At 52.0% G+C, this 20407-nt stretch overlaps 7 protein-coding genes across 7 annotated transcripts; 5 read left to right on the top strand and 2 right to left on the bottom strand.

Annotated features, from left to right (window-relative positions):
* Window positions 1-2357: 2357 nt before the first annotated feature.
* Window positions 2358-4194, top strand: SCP_1300350 (MFS general substrate transporter; the record flags this gene model as incomplete). The annotated part of the gene is made up of 7 exons (XM_027763333.1): window positions 2358-2519; window positions 2576-2641; window positions 2700-2860; window positions 2919-3053; window positions 3112-3271; window positions 3330-3852; window positions 3908-4194. 7 exons carry the CDS (start codon window positions 2358-2360, stop codon window positions 4192-4194), a joined length of 1494 nt encoding a protein of 497 aa, XP_027619134.1.
* Window positions 4195-4576: 382 nt separating this feature from the next.
* Window positions 4577-6081, top strand: SCP_1300340 (hypothetical protein; the record flags this gene model as incomplete). Its single annotated transcript, XM_027763332.1, has 2 exons — window positions 4577-5883; window positions 5970-6081. The coding sequence occupies 2 exons, from the start codon at window positions 4577-4579 to the stop codon at window positions 6079-6081; spliced, it is 1419 nt and encodes a 472-aa protein (XP_027619133.1).
* A 459-nt stretch (window positions 6082-6540) lies between these two features.
* Window positions 6541-8095, bottom strand: SCP_1300330 (hypothetical protein; the record flags this gene model as incomplete). Its single annotated transcript, XM_027763331.1, has 7 exons — window positions 6541-6698; window positions 6769-7155; window positions 7206-7282; window positions 7335-7400; window positions 7453-7559; window positions 7647-7970; window positions 8030-8095. The coding sequence occupies 7 exons, from the start codon at window positions 8093-8095 to the stop codon at window positions 6541-6543; spliced, it is 1185 nt and encodes a 394-aa protein (XP_027619132.1).
* Window positions 8096-9116: 1021 nt separating this feature from the next.
* On the top strand, window positions 9117-10226 carry SCP_1300320 (hypothetical protein; the record flags this gene model as incomplete). The annotated part of the gene is made up of 3 exons (XM_027763330.1): window positions 9117-9158; window positions 9211-9663; window positions 9714-10226. The coding sequence occupies 3 exons, from the start codon at window positions 9117-9119 to the stop codon at window positions 10224-10226; spliced, it is 1008 nt and encodes a 335-aa protein (XP_027619131.1).
* A 305-nt stretch (window positions 10227-10531) lies between these two features.
* SCP_1300310 (DUF1630-domain-containing protein) lies at window positions 10532-12979 on the bottom strand (the record flags this gene model as incomplete). The annotated part of the gene is made up of 9 exons (XM_027763329.1): window positions 10532-11079; window positions 11137-11288; window positions 11356-11528; window positions 11595-11771; window positions 11831-11963; window positions 12020-12150; window positions 12322-12514; window positions 12572-12653; window positions 12700-12979. The coding sequence occupies 9 exons, from the start codon at window positions 12977-12979 to the stop codon at window positions 10532-10534; spliced, it is 1869 nt and encodes a 622-aa protein (XP_027619130.1).
* Window positions 12980-14340: 1361 nt separating this feature from the next.
* Window positions 14341-15702, top strand: SCP_1300300 (hypothetical protein; the record flags this gene model as incomplete). The annotated part of the gene is made up of 1 exon (XM_027763328.1): window positions 14341-15702. One exon carries the CDS (start codon window positions 14341-14343, stop codon window positions 15700-15702), a length of 1362 nt encoding a protein of 453 aa, XP_027619129.1.
* A 408-nt stretch (window positions 15703-16110) lies between these two features.
* Window positions 16111-18626, top strand: SCP_1300290 (Acyl-CoA dehydrogenase apdG; the record flags this gene model as incomplete). Its single annotated transcript, XM_027763327.1, has 18 exons — window positions 16111-16158; window positions 16219-16239; window positions 16297-16387; window positions 16463-16665; window positions 16718-16783; window positions 16838-16890; window positions 16945-17032; window positions 17091-17108; window positions 17162-17445; window positions 17498-17509; window positions 17562-17586; window positions 17642-17811; window positions 17869-17946; window positions 18000-18138; window positions 18201-18232; window positions 18285-18405; window positions 18463-18502; window positions 18556-18626. 18 exons carry the CDS (start codon window positions 16111-16113, stop codon window positions 18624-18626), a joined length of 1560 nt encoding a protein of 519 aa, XP_027619128.1.
* Window positions 18627-20407: the final 1781 nt, after the last annotated feature.

Genomic DNA, 20407 nt, shown 5'->3' with positions numbered 1-20407 from the left:
CGACAATGTGGATGCTCAGTCCCTCCCGGAGTCTGTTGGCAATGCCAGTGTCACGAGCTCGTCGCTGGATCAAATTCGCGCCGGGCAGAAAACCTCAAGCGGTCCCCCACCTGCTTCGGTGGGCCGTAGTGACATACCATAGGGCAACAGCACTATTACAATGCAGGAATTTTCATACAATGTGCAGTATGTTGACACCGCGGTCAAGAATATCGTGACACAAGACTTCGTGTGCTCTGTAGGAATTCACATACGAGGTAGAGTGAGGACAAGTGGTATGATGAAATGGACCGACATGCCAAGACCTTGAAAGAGATGCAGCATCTATATTTTCGAGGGGCTATATTGGACAAAAGTCCCTTGTCTTCATCAGTACATGAGCTTGCCTGCTTTATATTGCCCTTCATAGCAGCATCATTTGGGACGCACCCATGTTCTTTGATGCACAAAGTCATTCCAGATTTTAACAAGTATCTTCAGAAGATATACTGCGGATATGGGCTGGTGACTTTCTTTCAAAAAATTGGAAGCCTTGCAGTTGGTATGTGCATTACCGCGCTATCTATCGTCCAGTGACCTCATGGACGAGAAAATCACAGTAACGTAAGACAACGACGACGTGTGAACCCTGACATGGATCTCGATTCGTCGCTGTATGTGCCCCTTCGCATTCTGCGAACAGTCCAAGTCGGCGCTTGTACCACACAGGAATACTTACCTCGTCCACTGCACCATCCCAAGGTCCCAAGGTAGTAGACCTGGTGCTCAGTGGTGTCACCGCCCAGGTCGCAGGGGAGTGCGGGAGGGACAGTTAGAGGTCTCGCTGAGTGCTGTATACTACACATATGCACACCTGTTTGTTACTCACTCCTTCATCCCCTTGCGGATAAAGGGTAATCTTTGCTTTCGTACTATCTCCAAAATGCCAGTCTTGTACCGAATTGCCCAGGTACCGTGTCGTCACGGCGTCCTAAAGCAATTGTGCTAAACCTATAATCTATCGTTCATCTGGAGTGGTGTCATCACTCTTGAATCTCACCTACAAAGAGTGAGTGGCCGGAACGGCAGTGGCTGAGGTGAGATTGCACGGCGCACATCATGGCAAGAACATTGAAGCTGAATGTCCTTACTATGTCGTGCATCGTGCAACTTCGGCATCCGTGTATGAGCTTCTTGCCCTCTACGTCATCGCTCTTGCATTCATGATTCGTTTGTGTCTCCTATGTCTGTATCAGAAGCGGCGGCTACTTTATCCGGATCCAGGACCAGGAGCTGTGAGCAGACAAACAGTTGCAGATCAGCGAGCACACCGTATGGCAGTTGAGCGTGAAAGTAAAGGGAACTGTCTGATCTACTTTGACTAGCGCGAGGTTGACATCCACTCCTGAGCTCGAACAGGATCAGCTCATACCACGAGGTCAATCCATGGTTAGAAAGAAGCACGCGCTCGTGACCGATAACGTCTTGTACCGCCATGTCTAGAGAGTAGCAGAGGCTTCGCCGCGGAGAAATGGTAAGAACCCTCGGAATGAGTGTCTTCCCCAGGTAAGACATGCTGATATATTCGAAATGACGCGTACTTGCGCACCTACATGGACATGCACGGACGATCTCCGAAGATGCAAGTCCTGGCCGAGAGTCCAGGACCGCCGCTCCGTCCCGAAGGAAACGGTACAGATAATATTGTGACTATAGCGGGGTTGAGACTCATGGTTGCTTCTATCATGGCGAAGAATGATGATATCGATGAGACAGATGACGTTCCAAAGAAAGCGGAAGAAATGCACAATACGTACGAAACAGCGTCGGAGCGAGGTCATCAAGGGGGCAAGCGACGACAAGCAATAGACACCCGTCACATGAAGATGGGAGAAATGTATTCGGCGCACATACCAAACTGCGCGCCCTCGGGTGCCCTGCTGGAGAGAGAGCCTCATGAGCCTGAGAGCGGACCGGGCGAACTGGTAGTAACCCGATGCGCAAGTTTTCGGTCAAGATGACGGAAGATCGTCTCCTCCTTTGCCCTTCCACCCCTTCCCGCTCCTCCAGCTTCTTCCTCCGTTCATAGACTCACGTAGATTGTCCCCTATCGCGGCGATATCAATGATTACGGTGGAATGAGGGAGTCGGTTATAGAGACTCGAGAACGAACTTGCTCTGCAGGCTGGAAAAAGGAAAGATTAGGTAATCAATGACTCATGCCGAGTGTTTATCTTGGTTGATAGAATTCCAATCGAAAACTGTACACACGGCATCCTTACGCTCTGGCAGCTGTTTCGCTTCCTCTTCAGTTACAAATTCCTCAAAAGACTTTGAACAAGTCACTTTCTTCCCCTTCTTTCTCGTCCCCTGCACTGATGACCGCTCACAGTGACGAAGAAACGCCCCTCTTGCAGCCTGACTCCCCGCTGCTTAAGCCGGCCCGTACGCCTTTGCCATGGGCCCAGCTAACGATTCTTCTTGTCCTTCAACTGGCTGAGCCTCTCACCAGTCAGGTTATTTCTCCTTTCGCGCCCGACGTGAGTGACTTGGCATTCCCATTACGCTCAATAGACTGATATAACTCCTCCACCAGCTTATTCGTAACATTGGGATCACCGGTGGCGACGAGACCAAGGTGGGGTATTATGTTGGCTTGATGGTATGTTTCTGTAGCATGATCTTACCGATCTATTCTTGCTAACATCGGAGCCGTGCAGCACTCCATTTTCTTTGCCACTCAAGCGCTCACCGTCCTTCATTGGAGTCGTATTTCGGATCATCTTGGTCGAAAGCCCATCATCATGACCGGCCTGACTGGACTGTCTTTGTCCATGTACTGTTTCGGCCTGTCAAGGACGTTTTGGAGTCTCGTGGTCAGGCGAGTCTTTGGTGCAGTTATTTCTCACTGTGTGGCTCATACTCCTCGATATTTGTAGCCGGTGTCTTAACGGCGCACTGAACGGCAACATTGGAGTCCTCAAGAGCATGGTAGCTGAAATTACGGACTCGACGAACCTCGCCGAAGCATATTCATATCTACCACTTTCTTGGTTGACTGGTGCAACGATGGGGTGAGTCATTTTTGATCAGCAATCGTCGCTTACCATTGCTCTAACATTTCCCCTTCAGTCCCATGATCGGTGGATCACTATCAAGACCTCACGAACGGTTTCCTTCTGTATTCGGTCATTCGGAATTCATGCAGAAATATCCTTATTTTCTTCCTTGCGCCATTCCGGCTACGTTCTCTGCCGTAGCAGTCTTGGTTAGCTTTTTCTTCTTGAAAGAGGTAAATACTGCGCGCAGGTTCTGTGGCATACAGCTCATGGATATTCTCCTTTCTTCAGACCGTAGTGTCTCCAGTTTCCATTCACCAGTTGTTGCGGAATCGCCTGAACAAGTCGGACCACAATGACATAGACGGTGCCAAAATTTCTTCCCCCCTTATTTCTCGCAAGGCCTCTACGAAGCCGCTTCCTCTCAGACGTCTCTTAATCCCACGCGTCCTCGTCTCCGGTGGCAACTATGCGCTGCTCGCTATCGTTGACATCTGCTATAGATCTGTGCAGCCTGTCTACCTCTCGACTCCCATTGAGCTTGGCGGACTGGGTCTATCGCCTCCGGCAATTGGAGCGATCCTCTCCACCTACGGGATCTCCAACGGACTGTTGCAGATCTTCTTTTTCGCCAAAGTGATCGAGCTTTGGGGCCCGAAGAAGGTGCACATCGTTGGCATTGCATCGGCGTTGCCCGTATTCGCCCTCTTCCCGATAATTAACCTTCTGGCCAAAGCCGAAGGATACAGTACGATTGTATGGGCAGCGTTGTTCCTACAGTGTGCTATCTCGATAGCAATCAACTTTTGTTATGGTGAGTCGTTATCACCGCTATGTTCCCGGATCCAGCTCAGACGATATATCGACAGGCAGCATTTTTATGTACATCACGGCCTCGTCGCCTAACAAAGCGTCACTTGGGTCGGTCAACGGCCTAGCTCAAATGAGCGTGTCCATCATGCGCGCAGTGGGCCCTGCACTCGCGAACTCCTTGTTCTCGATCTCGATCGACCAGGAGCACCACTACATGGGCGGTCTGTTCGTGTACTGGTGCCTCGCGGCCCTAACGTGCGTCGCGCTCTGGGGGGCGAGCCTGTTGCCGGCTCAAGTGTGGCAGAACGAGGTGCTGGTGGATGACGACGTATCTGAGTCATGACCGCGACGACATTCACGATAATCGTGACGAACGCGGTAAATAGAAATTACAGGATTACCCTTCTACGGATGTAGCTGTAGCTCGCGCCTGTTGTTATTTTTATTTGCATACGAAGCATTGATGCAATCCAACTTGATTTTCAGTGTTCTCAGGGCTTGCCTTGTACATGTGTCTGTACTGTACGGCGGCGGTGCTCGATTACCAACCTGTGTATTTGTCATGCCTGTTGGTCACGGCCACGTGGCGTAAACAAAGGACAGCCTGCGCCACAGCTGCTCAGCGCTGTCTACCATAACCACTTCCACGTTCATATCTGATTCCCCTCTGGGCCTGCTCTCGCTCTTTCGCCCTCGACTTCCCACACAGCACTAACCCTTCCTCTATGTCGACGTCTTTCGCGGCGCTCATGGCGCTGAGCGCCACCCAAACCCGACAGTCCGATGCAGCAGTCCAGTCTGCGCTCGCCGAACGCCAGAGGAAGGAGGCACAGCGACGAAAGGAGCAGGAGGATCGGGATCGGCGCGAGCGGGAGGTCGAGGCGAAGCTCAGGCTCAAGCGACTGGAGGACGAGAAGCGCGAGCAGGAGCGGCAGCGGCGTCTCGAGGAAGAGCGGGGGGCGAAGGAGCGCGAGCAGCGCCGCAAGCAGGAGCAGGAGCGTGATGCGCTGCGATATGGGCCGAAGAAAGCCAGGACGGACAAGAACGGGTATCCAGTCTCGGGTGCTGCCCGCCGTCGCTCGTCTTCGTCGGACGACGAGTCTGCCGGGGCGAATGCCCTCACGCGCGAGGAGAAGCGCCGGCGCCGCTTGGAGTCGGAGATGCGCGGACGAAGCGCCCCCAGACGCAGCACGCACACTGGATACAGCAAGGCTGGGAGGAGGCTCCCGGGTGGTGCAGTGGATATCACCACGACGGAGGCGTCTTTCTTATCGGAACCCAGTGGCTCACAGTCCATACGGGAGCGTGTTGCTGCTGAGCCCGCCAAGCTCATCAAGCTGAATGTCAACAAGCGCGATACACGCACCATTGACGAGATTCTTCAGGACAGGGCGAAGGCTCGTGCTAAGACTCTCGATGGGGACCAGGCCCGTAGTTTCAGTGATTGGTTTGGCAAAGGGAAGAAGGAGTCGCCGAAGAAGCCAACTCCTCAGATAGGCTCTGCGTCGACCTCTCGTGACAATACACCGGGGACGAAGACAAGCAGCGGCTATGCGTCACCTGCTGCGCATTCTGCTGGACTGCCTAAAGTCCCTCCTGCCAAGTCATCCGCCGCATCTGCAACAATTACAAGTAAGGCCGGCGCGAGGCAGCTCACACGAGCACCTAGTGCTCTTGCGAGCAGACCTGCCGCTTCATCGTCGAAATCGCTCCAGAAGAACGCTCCATCTAACGGCTCCATACGAGCGCCTGTTCCCCGACGCTCTCCTGCCTCGTTTTCTGCCAAAGCCAGCACTTCCACGAGCAAGCCGGCCGCGAAGAAGCGACCCCGCTCACCCTCGATGTCGCCGACTCCTTCGCCTCCTCCACCATCGAAGAAGCGTGCGCCAGAGCGTGGCGGCTCTGCGTTAGGCGCAGAGATTTGGAAGATCTTCGGCAAGGATAGGACGGCGTACACGGCGCGGGACGTCTTGAGCGACGACGAGGACATGGAAGCGGATGTTCGGTCCCTTGAATTCGAGGAAGCACAAAGGTCAGGGTGTATTCTATTGTGCCAGTTCTCCGATATGATTCTGTATCATATTGTGACGGACGTGATACTAATCGTTCCCGTTATAGTTCGCGTATCGCCAAGCGCGAGGAGGAGGCGGCTATAGAGGAAGAGCGACGCCACGAAGAGGAAAAGCGCAGGCGCAGGAAGGAGAAGGAACTCAGGGAGAAGAGGGCTTGAATGGACTATGGTATGTTATGCTTCTTGGATGTTGGTCCGTCCTTATGGATGGAGCGGGAAGACCACCGTGCCCTGCCCGCACTTGCTCAATTTCTATGTACAGACTGATATCGTTCTCTGCATCCCCACACAACCGCTGTATGCTCTTGTTTTATCACCATTATACCAAGCACGGATTTGCATCGACTTTATGTTGCATACTCACCTCGTAGACTGCATGCTCTACACTATTACACCCGATTTTGATTGTAATAACACCCGCCCGAATACACTATGTGTAATATCCTAGGCCTGACGAGCAGAGGGCGACTTTGATTCTGAGCAATTATTGACTACATGTACTTGAGACTTTAAACGATAATTTCGACAGCAAGACAACGGAGTAGAGAATAAAGACGCAAAGGTGCAATGAACAGGGGAAACGATGCGCGAAAACTGCAGGCAAAACACGATGGACCTTCACCCACTCTCTTCCATCTTGAATCTCTTCCGCGGTCCGTCAGGCGTGTACTGTCCACTTCCGCCACCTGCGCTAGCTCCCTGCATAAACGCTGGGTTAAAGTGCCCCTGCACATTCGCAAAGCCGCCACGGCCTCCCATGGGCATCATCCCCATGCCTATATGCGTGTACGAGAAAACACAAATCAGTCAGAGAATCCATCCTATGCGAACACTAGAAACCCGTACCCATACCGCCCATCATACCGCCGCCTCTGCTTCCATACCCTGTACCGGTAGTCATCATGCCGCCCCTCGGACCCTGCGGAATCATGCCCCCGCGCCCGCCGGCGAACCCGCCACCCATGCCCATACCCATGTTACCCATGCCCATGTTGCCCATGCCCATGCCCAATCCCATACCTAACATGGGCATTCCACCACGCATCATGCCCCCGGGCATCATACCACCGCGCATGCCCATGTTCATCATGTTCATGCCCATCTGGTTGCCCATGCCCCCACTCACGGCCCCCCCTGCGGCACCGCCGCGGAAGGTTCCACTGGTGCCGCGCCCGGCGTGGGCGCTTCCAGTGACTGCCCCGCCCTGATGCCGCATTTCTCGCGGAGGAGGTTCTGTGGCTCAGTCAGCAGGTCTGGTTATATATGAGAAAAGAGGACTTTACCTTTGGGCAGCGTTCGGAATGGGTTGCCCTGTGACGAGCTTGTCAAATTCGCCGACGCTCGGCGATTCTGGAAATCACTGAAAATCACAAATCGTCAGAAAATACCGAGAGACGTCGATGATAGCTCACTTGTTGTCAAACCAGTTCTTCAAAACAGTGGCGTTCTCAAAGCCACGACATTCTACGTATGCGATCCTACATAACACATGTCAATAGAGACCAGCCAAGCGTATATAGCGAAACTTACCCCTTGCTCTTGCCGTTTACTTTGTGTTCTGAGAAGGTGATGTCCTTGTGGTCGAGGTTTACACCTACATTGATTGCGACTTGTCGGAGGTCCTCATCAGTTGTCCACTGTAAAAGATGAGACAAGAAATAACATGAAGTAATCTCAGAATGACATGCACATGACGAAACTAGAGAACATCTGGACAAACGGACCCATTGCAGATCTCCGACGTACAACGCGTCAAATGCACCCTGTCCAGCACCTCCGCCGTTGATCCCCTGTACGCCGGTGACGGGTGTGTTGAAGGTACCATTAACGGCACCGTTCGGACTCCGCGAGTCGACCGCGACGAGTGGCTTGACATCATTATCGGCGTCGGCGTGTGCTGAAAGGTCGGTATGGTGATGTTGGTGTTCCTCCAAGTGCTCGGATTCGTCGTCTTCCCTCTGGCGCTTTTCTCCCACGATCGGCGAGCTGGGCGTTCGTTCGACAACGTGTTCTTTGCTATCTTCGGGCACATGGTACTCTTCGAGCGACTGGTGTTCCAGAAAAAGATCAACGTTCAGCGAAGTCTGCGCAGGATGCTGACGCTCACCTCTGCTGATTTGGGGGCGTTAAAGCCGTCGTCTTCGCCATAAATGTCGAAGTCGTCCTCAGGCATTTTTTGCAAACTCAAAACGCGAACAGAGGAAGGGGAATAAAACTTCGTTTCACTGGTGCAGAAGATGACAGGAGGGGTGCGTATCGACGGACAGGAAGAGAGCGAGACAACAGGATGCGGTGGTCGTCAGATACAGATGCGAGAGTAAAGGAGCCGCACGTCGATGGGTGAAGCGACTCTTACAAGTATGAATACAGATGCGCGAGCGCTGACACTCTACTGATTCCTCCTTCTCAGAGATACACGAGTGGATACGGCACGCAGGCCTGGACAGACAGCGATGGAGATGGCGAGGAAAGAGGTGGACGCGGTCTCGACGACGGTCGAGGTTGTGGAAGTCGCGAAGCAAAATGGACAAGACGAACTGGAGCGCCGGCGCTCGTCATGTAGCATTGTTTGGCTCTATTTGGGGCACCCGCGACTTGCACAAAATACAGATTTTTTCTGTGAAGCATCTCCTCTCGAAGATTAGAGGTATCGGCTAGGATCAGTGCAAGCAACAATCCCCTCGCCTTTTACTAGGGGATTCTGTGTTCTGGTTCCATCTGCAGCCGTGTGGGAATTTTTCAGACAGTCACTTCCTTGAGAAGTAATCATTCTTTTTAATGTTTTACCCTACTTTCACCTCGCTGTAGCATTCAGCAATACGTCCGCCTGTCCTGCATATAATCATTTTTGGCGGCTGAGCACTGCAACACAACGTGTTTGTTGAACGACTTTGGTGTCCACTTAGTCGTTCCATAGTGTGAGCGCAGCGAGCCGCACCGACGCGTCACGATCACGCCTTCCCACCTTACTTCCAATTCATTGATCATTTCCGAACGTCGCGTGAGCAACAAGGGCCACTTCTTTTGAGGCTTACAACAGTTTGGGTCTGGCGTTCGTGTAGAAGCTAGCTATTCGCATCACCATAGCAGACGCTCGTCTACCGTGACAGCATACTCTCAGGCTCGTACGTCTGTCGTATCACTTGCCTCAGCAATTCTCAGCTCAAGCTTCAAGCTCTGCTGAAGGGGTCGGTATGGCTGAGCACCTCAATCAGGAAGAGGAGACCCTCTTGCAGGTGCCGTGACTAAAGCAATGCTCTCTCTGTGTACTGATCACTCCGGCTGCAGTCGGCTCTGTCGACAGCGTTCACGCCCATACCTCTGCCTCACCAAGCTGCTCATACCGAGCCTCCACAAGTATTCTCTGAATCCGTGACGGCTGCTGCTGCATCTTCAGTTCCGGGACTAGATCTTGGGTCAAGTGGGGAGCCGGAGTCAGGCGAGACGGTCTGGAAAGCTGAGTACGAGGCACACGTCGCAGAATGGCGCCAACGGTCTGCAGAGCAGCGGCAGAAGGCGGAGGAGGAGCGCGCACGCTGGGAGGCGATACGGAGGGAAGAGAAGAGCGCAGAGAGCGAGGCGGACGTTGCTAGTACGCACGGGAAGGGAGAGAGCGGCTGGGAGAGCCTCGGTGCGTCCGGTCTGAGCGGTGCAACAGCTGCCACCTCTCCCTCTCTCGCAGATGTGCGGGATCTCGTGTCTGGCGAGGGCCAAGGTGCGCATACGAAGGTGTACCTCGATGTGCGTGCCCGACCCTTCTGCGCATGTTCCTCGTGCTGATTATTACGTAGACTGTCCTTCCTGGCTCTTCGCAACGCCGCGGTACGTCGGAACCCGAATCACCCAAGCACGATAAGTGGGAGGACATCCCGTCTTCGCTTGCCTCGTCCTACCCCTCCATGTCCTTCCCCTCAGACCCACACTCGCCCTCCTCCTCCCACCCCCACGCGCTCCCGCCGCACGCACGCTCGCACCCGCACGACCACCCTGCGCACCATCAAGCCCCTGCGCACGGCGACCACCACCACGCGTCGCACTCGACAACGCTCGCCGTGTTCGACAGCACGCTCTCGCCCCGCACGCGCGTGCTCGCGTTGCTCTCGAGCCTCGCGATCAATTTCTTCCTGCCTTTCGTCAACGGCGTCATGCTCGGCTGCGGTGAAGTCTTCGCCAAGCACGTTATTGTCGGCTGGCTCGGTTGGCCGATAGCCAGCACCAAGCCTGGCTCATTAGCGGCGAATGTTGGATTGGGCAGGTCGAAGGGGAAAGATCCGCAGAGAGAGCAGACAAGAAACTCCCAATAGGGCGCCAAATATCCGATTGCTTTATTCTGCAGCTCACGGATGGAGTCACATTATGCAAAAAACTAATTTGGAGGGCTTGTGCCGTGCAGGAATGCACCGTGCATTTCTGTCTTAGCTCTGAGTTGAAGATCACGAAAGCTCCCGGAAACTTGAAAGACACAGTTCACACTAGTCAGCACACGTGAATATTAATGCGTGCTCTCGCCAGTAGTAACAAACAAAATGACTGCGAGCTATAACGATCCATATACGAGTCCGAGCGTACTAAAGGCTGCAAAGCGATGCATGGGGGAATTCTGACCGCTTCATCCCCCCTTCCCATTCAGCACGCGTTGTACGATCTCCTCCTGTCTCGCAATCCACACCCCGAACGCAGGCGAGCGCAGCCAGCGCTTGTAGAACTCGCGCGCCTTCCCCGAGCTCTTGAACGGGAGCGGCTTGGTAGCACCGTGCGCGCTTAGCGACGCGAGAAACGCGCGTTCGCTAAACGGCTTAAGCCGCAGAGGCACCTCGCGGGGAGCCGCGTGTGTATTCGTAGTTATATGCACGTTCGCGGTAGGGGTGGTATGGTAGGGCGTGGGTGTGACAGCAGACGAGAGTGTAGATGGAGCGGGTGAAGGAGACGGTGATGTAGAAGGGGTCGGAGACGGTGAGGTGGATGTACTGGATACGGGAGATGCTGGGACGTTGATGTCTGGGATGGACATGGGCGCAAATGCGGGAAATCTCGCGAGTGCGCGAGCTGATTCTGATGGTGTGGGTATAAGAGTTTGCAGGTATCGTTGAAGGGGAACGAGGAATGCGGCTGTGCGAGAGGAGAAATGTTGATGGAGCATGGCCGAAGCTCGTCTCTCTGAGCCGTAAACTTTCTGTCGGTACAGCGGTGAACTGAGAGAAATGGCAGGCGCACTGGATATATCCGAGCCACGGCATGCATCCTGCACTTGTTGCAAGAGAGCGCGATCCCGAGAGATGTATCGTTTGTGGGTCCGAGACGTCCACCCCGGTGAAGGACCTATGGCAGTATCCTCTCTTGAATCCTTACCGGTCCCAGATTTCTTTCTGGTTTGACCATCCCATAGAATTTCAGCACCCAATGTACGGCTGAAAATATTACAGTCAAACTCACGGAGGCAGTCGACCAAGGCTGAGGACATGCGGCCAGTGCTTGCATGCTCGATCAAAGAAAGGATTCGTGACCCCGAGGAGAAGCCCCGCTTGTGGGGGACGGGGATTAACGAGGACGGTGTGATCGGCATCATGGATTGTGAAAAACGGTCGGAAGTCGCCTGCGAGTGGGATCTATTCGCGGTCAAATGTTCCTTCAGATTGTGGTCTTGTATGCGACGCCAAGGTGGAGGAACGTACCGGGCGTAGAAGATCACGTAACCACCAGATGGCTTGGCTCGTCATAGCGGGGGAGGGCGCATATACTAGGATCGGCTCACAGAGGATGAGACACTCCCAGATGGACCACAAATGTTGAAGAGAAGCCTCATATAGAGAAATAATCGGTGGCTCGGCAGGAGAAAGCGATGGAAGGATCTGGAAAGCTGATTAGCATACATACAGAAATCTCGTCGGACGAAGAGAACTGGATTTGCCATTTCAACACTCTGTCGAACTGTAGACCTTGTGATGGGCAGTTGTTGTGTGTCAATGCTGTGAGGAAGCTCCACTTGGAGGACAGCCCCTAGGAAACCAAGCTCCAGGGTCGCATCAGGACATGGGTTTGGCCTTCTTTTTGGAGTAACATCAACAATATAACGAGTGGTTGAATGTGGTGCACGTACCACTTCGCAATGTTGTGGCAAGCAACTTCGAGCACGGACCCGCCGTGTGCGAGGAAAGATGGCCCTAGCTTGGTAAGGAGAGCATAAAACAAAGATGGGTAGGGTAGATGAGAAAGAAGGACGAGCGAACGCTGGTGGGGTGAAAGTTCAGCATTGTAAAACATTCAGCGAAGAATATAACGAGCACAACGGTAGGCATTCGCTAGATGGTAGGTAGTTGTCAACGAGTGCCTTTCATATCTTAGTATTACCCCGACGGAGATCACTAATCTTCGAGTCCTGGGCAGGACGATCATACATACCTGCTGGTAGCCTCGCTTCGACGTGTTATCCTTTCGTTGAGTGAAGTGCGAATACCCGTAAATAAATCCATCCTCCGTTACTGGGCGCTGGTGCGAAAGTACACCCTCAAGACTTTCGTGTGCTCGAATTCGGAACGAGTGGATCTGGGAACCTTCCTCGGTATGCGGTGCATCCGGAAAAGACGAGAACGCTCTTTGAAATGACTAAACTTAATATGTATCTTCACTCGGGAAGCGGAAATCCACTGACATATTCTCCTCTTCGGATAGGGTGAAGCCTAACGGTGGGTAAACATTGCGTATCTTGGGACCCACTTCCAAGTCAAAGTCGACTACACACATGTACATGTCAACATGGTTATGACGCCAAAATAGTACGGAAGACGGTCTTTCCTACTACCAGAGCGGATATCCATCGTCGAAGCCCTGCGACCTTCGAAGGCTCCATCAACAGGCTGCCATGGTTCACGTTGCATTGTTCGAATTTCGGCTGAGTGTTTGAACGCGCAATGGCAGGTCGCTCCAGAGGTGATGATGCCTCCACTGTGAAGTTCACGTTCGGTAACGACGGAGACTTCAGCGGACTCGCAAAGGGTGGGGAAAATGAAGATCGTGACAGATTAACCAGTCCAATATCAGATTCCGCTTCTTCAAACATGACACCCAGAAAGAAATAGTCAAAAGAGCTGGCAAAGGGGGCAGAAAACGAGTTTTACGCAAGGGTGAACGCGCACGTGATGCCGGCGTCGCGTCCCTGTGACCTATGCATGTGACCCGGCGGGACGCGTCTTATCCTTCGACCATCATCATCACTTCTCAAGTTGTCAAGCATTCTTGCCCCCATCCTTACCCAGCGTAGCGACATCGGCTAGAGAGACAAGTGGTCCAATTTTCTCGTATCTTACTGCCTCTTAGAAGCGATATCATGGCGGGTGCAAACTACATGGGCGGCAAAAGGTCAATTTTCCATCATACCAACTCTTACTGCTCTCATTTCCTGCTTGCATCTTGCTGTATAGAAATGCGGCAAAAGCTCGCGTGAAAGATGCGACGGGGAGGGCACAAAGGAACCACTTCGGGAAACAGAAGCTCAGCGTTCTCTCGACAGGCCTGTGCAAGTTGCAGGGACCGCGTGGTGGGGCTGCGTCTAGGAGCAGCGTTGGTGCTTCTGGAATTACGCTCGCACACGCTCAGCGCTACTCTTTACCCAAGGCATCCTGTCCACCTGCGTCTCCCGTTCTACACGCGTTCGTGGAGTCACCAGTCACACCTCCCCGCCAGTACGACCGCCTGAGAATCGGTATCCCGCCGTTTGTTTCGAGTGGGAGCACGAGGAGCGGAACCACGAGGAATCGTAAGTCCAGGATTTTGAGCGCTTTAGACACATCTGCGCGTACGTCCTTCACTGCTTACATGCATCGGCAAACGTTTGATTTAGGTCATCTAGCTATTTTCTTGAGGGCTGAGATGGATCGTATCCGTTCGATTCCTGACCTTGCTGGCCTCCCCGACAAACCTCAAGTATTACCCCCGTTTTCCAGAGCTTCAAAATGCGCTCGCAGTACCGGGATGCCTAGTATTGATCATGATGTTCTGACCCTAGAAGGGTCATCCCCAGTAGAACCAGAGCGAAAGAGGGTACATTATATTGATTAACTCCTTCTGTTATTTGGTTTTGACATCGACGACAGCGCAGAATTTCCACCCTAGCATCAGGTGCACGCAGGGGCTCTCCAGGTGGGTTTCGGTATGGGACTGCCGAATTCCCTGACTCGAGCAAGACCTTGGATGGTGCAAGTCTCTCCAGTGAGGCAAGATTTTTCCGACCACCAAAATTTCTAGGTTGATTTCTGTGTTTCCCCACTCGATCGGCATTAACATTTGATAGGTTGTCTTGCCACAGGTGCGAGCAATTTGCATCAGCTGGACCTTCCGTGCAGCAGTAGACTCGGAGATCATGCTTGCGTACCCCATCTTGCCTTTAGTGACCTAGCGCATGCAGAGCCGGGTTTCGTGCCAATGCCTCTTGACAGCAGCCCGTTACTTCACGAGGACTCGGGTTACGCAGAATTCGCGGCTGGTTTGGATAACGTCGAAGAAAATGCCTCCTCTGTTGACTACGAACCAACTAGATACTGTTTTTATCGCGACTTCAGCCCACCTCAGTCCCCTGTTCACCAGAATGCACCACACATGCAGTTACCCTCCACTCCTCCTGCCTTCTGTGACAAAAAAGTATTCCAACCTCTGGATGCCGTCAATATGCCTACTTACATTGGCATTCTTACAACACCTCATTCCCCGGCGCTGTCTTCCGCAAGATGGCTGTTGTCTAGCAGTCCTTCACCTTCGCAGGGTTCTCTACTATTCTCCCAGGAGTACCCACCTGACAGGTATATTACTCAAGTGAATAATACTCGCTTGCAAGACGTGGCCCAGATGCCCGACTCTGATCTAACTTTGGACTCTGGATCTGCCTCTTCGCCAACGCCGGCCAGCACTGCCTCCTACGGTTTCCCAAGCTCTGCAGACGACTCGTCCCTTGCGTCCCTTTATGCTCGTTCTGTGCCTCCTGGCGATCCTGAGGAACCACCGCTGGTTAGACAGACACTCATTGACGCTCTCCAAGGCGAGCTGTTCGAAGGCGCGGACCCATGGCGAGCGCTCGACCGCATTCTGGGCCTGCAACCTTCCTCTGACTTTGCCTCGGAACAAACTCGATTCTCAGTGGATCAGCTCAGACTGTCGGATGCTCGCGGTCTCCATGCGGCTCATGATAGAAGCGGTGTGGGGTACCATGCTCCGCGAGCGTCTTCGGCTGTATACCCTAGAAATGCGGAGATCCGTCCGGTGGAAGCGCTACCTGACACGTCTGAGGACGCGGATGCTGACGCAGACCTGCTAGGCACTGCCGGTGTAGACACGAACGTCTGCGACAGCGACTCCGGAGATTTGATGAATGTCGTCTCACTAGCTGCATCTGACCTTGCGCTAGAACCACCTGTCAAATCTTGGCATACAAGTCCAATTGAAGGAGAAGACGAAGTGCGTCTAAAAGAGGTCCTGACTCCGTGGAGTACTTCGCCAGTGCAGGAAGCAGTTCTCGATCACGAAGTGCTCCGATGCGACGAGTTGGCTAAGGACCGATTCACTGACGCGCGCGACCATGTTGCCAGTACACAGGTACGAGGTTTTATCCTGGGTGTTAGAGCTGATAGTGACATCGACCAGCTGGACACCGCCGCGAATAAGGACGACGCTCGGCGTCTTATAATATCTTACGCCGACCCACTCGATGGACCAGACGTGCTATCTGCTGGTGGTGACGAAAATCTTGACGGGCCGTCTCTTTTTTCGGATGTGGACATCGAGGACGATTAATACAAGCACTGTTTCCGGTGTTGTACAAATGCTCATACAGTGCATTGTAGAACGTCTTGAGTGCAAGAGCTTGTGCTCACCGGCTGTCGTGATATTGTCCGTTACCGAAGGTTGGAGAGAATCATGCACGGGTGAACATGGCCCACCAGGCCCACAGAGATATCGGTGATTTGGCGGAAGTTGTGATAAAAATTTGGAGGATAGGCTGCAGGCTTGAGCTCTGTGCCTGCCAAAACGAGGTAAATCTCCGGATCTGGTGGACTTGGGCACGTGATGAGATCACCGTTATCACATGTTATTGGAGGGGCGCTATGATATGCATGATCCTCGAAGCATCCACCTCCAGATACTGCCCCTTCCTCTGTTTTCCACCGGACTTGCTGCATCTTTCCTTCATTTGATTCTGACATGGCTTCCAGGGAGCTCAGACAATTCACGAGAGACGAGGTTTCGCAGGTACGCCTCCGCGCACCGGTAGATCTGATCTGTCGCATTGACCGCCGAGATCCCGTCTAGCATAACAAGCCGGACGACCTGGTAGGTTTTTTGAAATCTGGGAAATGGTCTTATCCGAGTCAACCATGTTGTCTGCAGTGGATTATTGTCGACTCCAAAGTATATGATGTCACCAGATTTAAAGATCTCCATCCCGGAGGCGCGTCGGTATTCCTCGAAGAGGATATTAGTGAGTAGGGTTTCGCCTTCCTATCTACAATATTGCTGACCGATATGTCCTTGCGGACCGTTGTATCTCAAACAGGCGGTCGAGACGCGACCGAAGCCTTCTATGGGCTTCACCGTCACGAGGTGCTCAAGAGGCCTCAATACGCTCGCTTGCAAATTGGTACAGTCCAAGGCGAGCAGAGTATCGTGATTGATGGCGTACCTGGTGAGGTTAGTAAAGTACCCTATGCGGAGCCAACTTGGCTTGTCGAAGGATACTACAGCCCGTACTTCACGGAGGTGAGGCCCCAAGAGACTCCCAGCCACTCTGAAGTTAACTTTTCCTTATCAGAACCATAGGCAGTTCCAGAAGATTGTCAGGAAGTTTGTTGACGAATTCGTTGTCCCGGACGCTCGAGTGAGTTTTACACGATGTTGTTACTCGCTCACTCGACTCTTAACAATACCAAAGGCTAGAGAGGAAGACGGCAAACGGCCGTCGCAAAGTGTAATTGACAAGATGGCGTAAGTGTAAGTTACCAGACCTTGCTGTGCTTTTCTTACATTTAGATACTCCAGCGAGATGAACATCCACGCCATGCGTATGGGACCCGGAAAGCATCTCAAGGGACTCAAGTTGATGGGTGGTATCGTTGCACCTGAAGAGGTAAACACTGTGTCCTTGCAGAATTCTTTCTCTTATTTACTCATTCCGCCCTCGATAGTTCGACTACTTCCACGAAGTACGTGCCCATGAAGATCCTTTGTCTCGCCTAAGCACTGAATGCTTGTGCAGTTAATCATTACCCAGGAACTTGTCCGATGTGGTTCACGCGGCTACGGAGATGGTCTCTATGGCGGTGTCGTCATTGGTCTTCCACCTGTCATGAATTTTGGGGCTCCTCACCTCAAGGAGCGCATCACGAAAGAGACGCTCTCGGGACAGAAATTTATCTGCCTCGCTATTTCTGAAGCTTTCGCTGGTTCCGATGTAGCGGGGTTGAAGACCGCCGCGAAGAAGACTGAAGACGGCAAGCACTGGGTCATCAATGGAACTAAGAAGTGGATCACCGACGGAATGTGAGTATTTGCTCCTGTCGCCTCGGGAGTTATATTGATTGTCACTCTTTAGGTATGCGGACTAGTGAGTGACATTATTACCTGTATTACTTACTCGAAATTCTGATGAACGTCAGCTTTGTGGTCGGTTGCAAGACTGAGGTTAGTCCTTTAATCGACTGGTACCCCCCACCAGGAAATTCTTAATATTCTGCAGAACGGACTTACAGTGATCCTCGTCGAGCGAGGTGATGGCGTAGAGACCAAATCTATCAAGACATCCTACTCTCCTACCGCCGGCACAGCTTATATCACCTTCGACAACGTCAAGGTGCCCGTAGAGAATACTTTGGGTCCTGAGGGCGGAGGCGCCTTTGTGATTCTCAGGTCCGTGTTCACGCTGTATAGTGCACACGTTGTTTGATTATTCGTGTGCCCCCTTAGTAACTTCAACCATGAGCGATGGGTGATGTGCTGTGGTTCGGCCAGATCGCAGCGCGTTATTGTTGAAGAATGCTTAAAGTCCGTGATTTGATCTATCAAGTTGTAGTTGAGTCTGATTAATAGGATCGCAGGTGGGTCAGCCAGCGCAAGGCGTTCGGCAAGCCCCTCAGCTCTCAGGCTGTTATTCGCAGCAAACTTGCCCAGATGATTGCGCGCACTGAGAGCGTACATAACTGGCTCGAGAATGTTACATATCAGATGAACAACATGGTTAGCACACTTTATGACGGTGACGCATGCGTGAAATTAATTGCCTTTCGGTTTTGCGCCAGAATTATAAGAAGCAGGCGCAGTTACTTGCTGGGTGTGTATCTTTGCTTGAACCTTGACTTAATGCCTAATTTCACTCTTTGTAGGCAAATCGGTCTATTAAAAATGTATTCCACGCGTTGCGCACAGGAGACCGCGCGAGATGCCGTTCAGATATTTGGTGGCAGAGGTGTTACGAAGACGGGCATGGGAAGCGCAATCGAGCATGTAGGCCGTGATATATTGTTTTTCCATGACCCTTCCTGACGTTATTCCGCTCTGCAGTACCACCGAACGGTGACGTTCGATTCCCTACTCGGAGGAGGTAAGAATAATCTGCTATGTCGTCTATTCGTTCACTAATTGTCTCTCATGTAGCTGAGGATGTCCTGGGCGACCTAGGAGTACGACAGGCACTGAAGAACATGCCAAAGGACACTAGACTATGAGTACCCAAGAATGAACATTAATTATCACCTTACTGTTGTAATTCTAGCCATTTGATTCACTACATTATTCATATGTTTTCAAATTCAGAGAGCTTCCCCGAACACCGCAACGGTAGTCGAGGAAGTTCTCCCAGGTCGAAATTCTTGTTCGAATTTCCGCCTTCCATCCCCACCGCTACTCAGCGCTCTGATAACCCGAATTCCCATCGATGCCGACTGTATTTAAGGATCCTCTGCTTCCTCCCCAGTTCGTACAGGAAGTCATGTCTGATCCTGTTATGGTGGACTATTCTTCCTCTGTATACACACTCCGGGCACAAGAGGAACGTCAAGCCTTAGTACTCTGGGAGAAACCTCATGGTCACCCTGATTTGCGTCTCAACAGCACGGACCCCTCTGGCAATGTGGTTAAGAGCGTGACTAAACTGCAGCTCTCCGCCTCCATGGGAAACGTGCTTGCCGTTTGTGAATTTCTGCGATGCGGTGCATCAGGATTCAGTTGACAGAGAAGACCACGAGGGGTGCACCCCTCTATATCTCACTCTCCGCGAAATGACCAACTTCGCCAACTCACGCTTGACTTTCTCGAGGAATGGGAGACAGCTGACAGGCCCGGAGAAGATGAAGGTATTCCAGCGGCTCGTGTGGGTCTCGCGCATTCTCCTGGAGCAGCATGCCGATCCTAATATTGCGGTCGACGGTAATTTCGGTGTTCCATGAGTCTCGCGTACGCTGCAAGGTCCAAGAACACTATTGCTCTCCACAGACATGGCGCCAACTCGTCTCCACAACGCCAGCTACAGCAAGCATCTCGTATGGATCGCGTGCAGTTCCGTCACATCAGCAAAACCCAACTTTTACTTAAAAAGGTACTTAAATGACTTAAATGGACTTACAATCCTTATTTAAGGGTATAAGGTCAAAAAGGAGCCTAATGCATATTACATGAGTGTCTGAAATCAGACTTATTGACACTTATTTGAAGACTTATTACCTTAAATAAGGGTTGTAAGACCGAAAAGTCAAAATAGCTCTGTAAGAAAAAGTTGGGTTTTGCTGATGCAATTGGTCAAATTGAATGACAATCTCTTCATGTTAGAAATCGCGCCTTAGTTCCCAAATAGAAAGGTAGTGATGGCGGGTCAAGATGCATTGGGGCGCGTGATTACGTGTTCTAAAATAGATTTCTGTATATATACAGTTCTAGAAGCTCCACTTTATATAAGCAAATTTCCTTCTTTGTCTTTCTTTGTAATCATGCTCTCGGCTTGTCTGCCCTTGGGCGCTCCCCAATTTCTAGAGCTCCAGAAATTTGGGTGCTACTTTCCAACACTTCAGGCCTCCTCGGGTATGCTCATGTTGGTCAGATAAGTCAGTTGATGAGTGCCATAGCAAGGAGGAGAAGATCTATCCTCTTGCATTCCCATGTGTTTGTCACTCCGGAAAGGTGTACCGTCAGTGCTGCCACAAGCACATCAGCAAAAGGTCATGCATCTTGGTCTGTCTTCAGCATCTTGAAGGCATCTTGGTGCACTTACACTCTTGCTTTTGTCTTGACGGTCTTGTTCTTTCCAAGCATTTGACCACCTTAATGCTATCAAGTGCAGTTCAAGCACTGTAATATTCATGCTTCAAATTTTCAAGCTTTTAGGCTTTCAGGGACACATGGATTTATCTCGAGATGGCTCGCAGTATTAAATATATTATCTACATTCAGAGGAGTACACAAAAAACCCTCTGAATCACATGTACTTTGTGGTATACGAAATTCAGCAGTGCTC

This window comes from Sparassis crispa (genome assembly GCF_003851025.1).
Source record: "Sparassis crispa DNA, contig_000012F, whole genome shotgun sequence".
NCBI classification, from domain to species: Eukaryota; Fungi; Basidiomycota; class Agaricomycetes; order Polyporales; family Sparassidaceae; genus Sparassis; species Sparassis crispa.
This window is presented reverse-complemented; position numbering and strand designations above follow the sequence as displayed.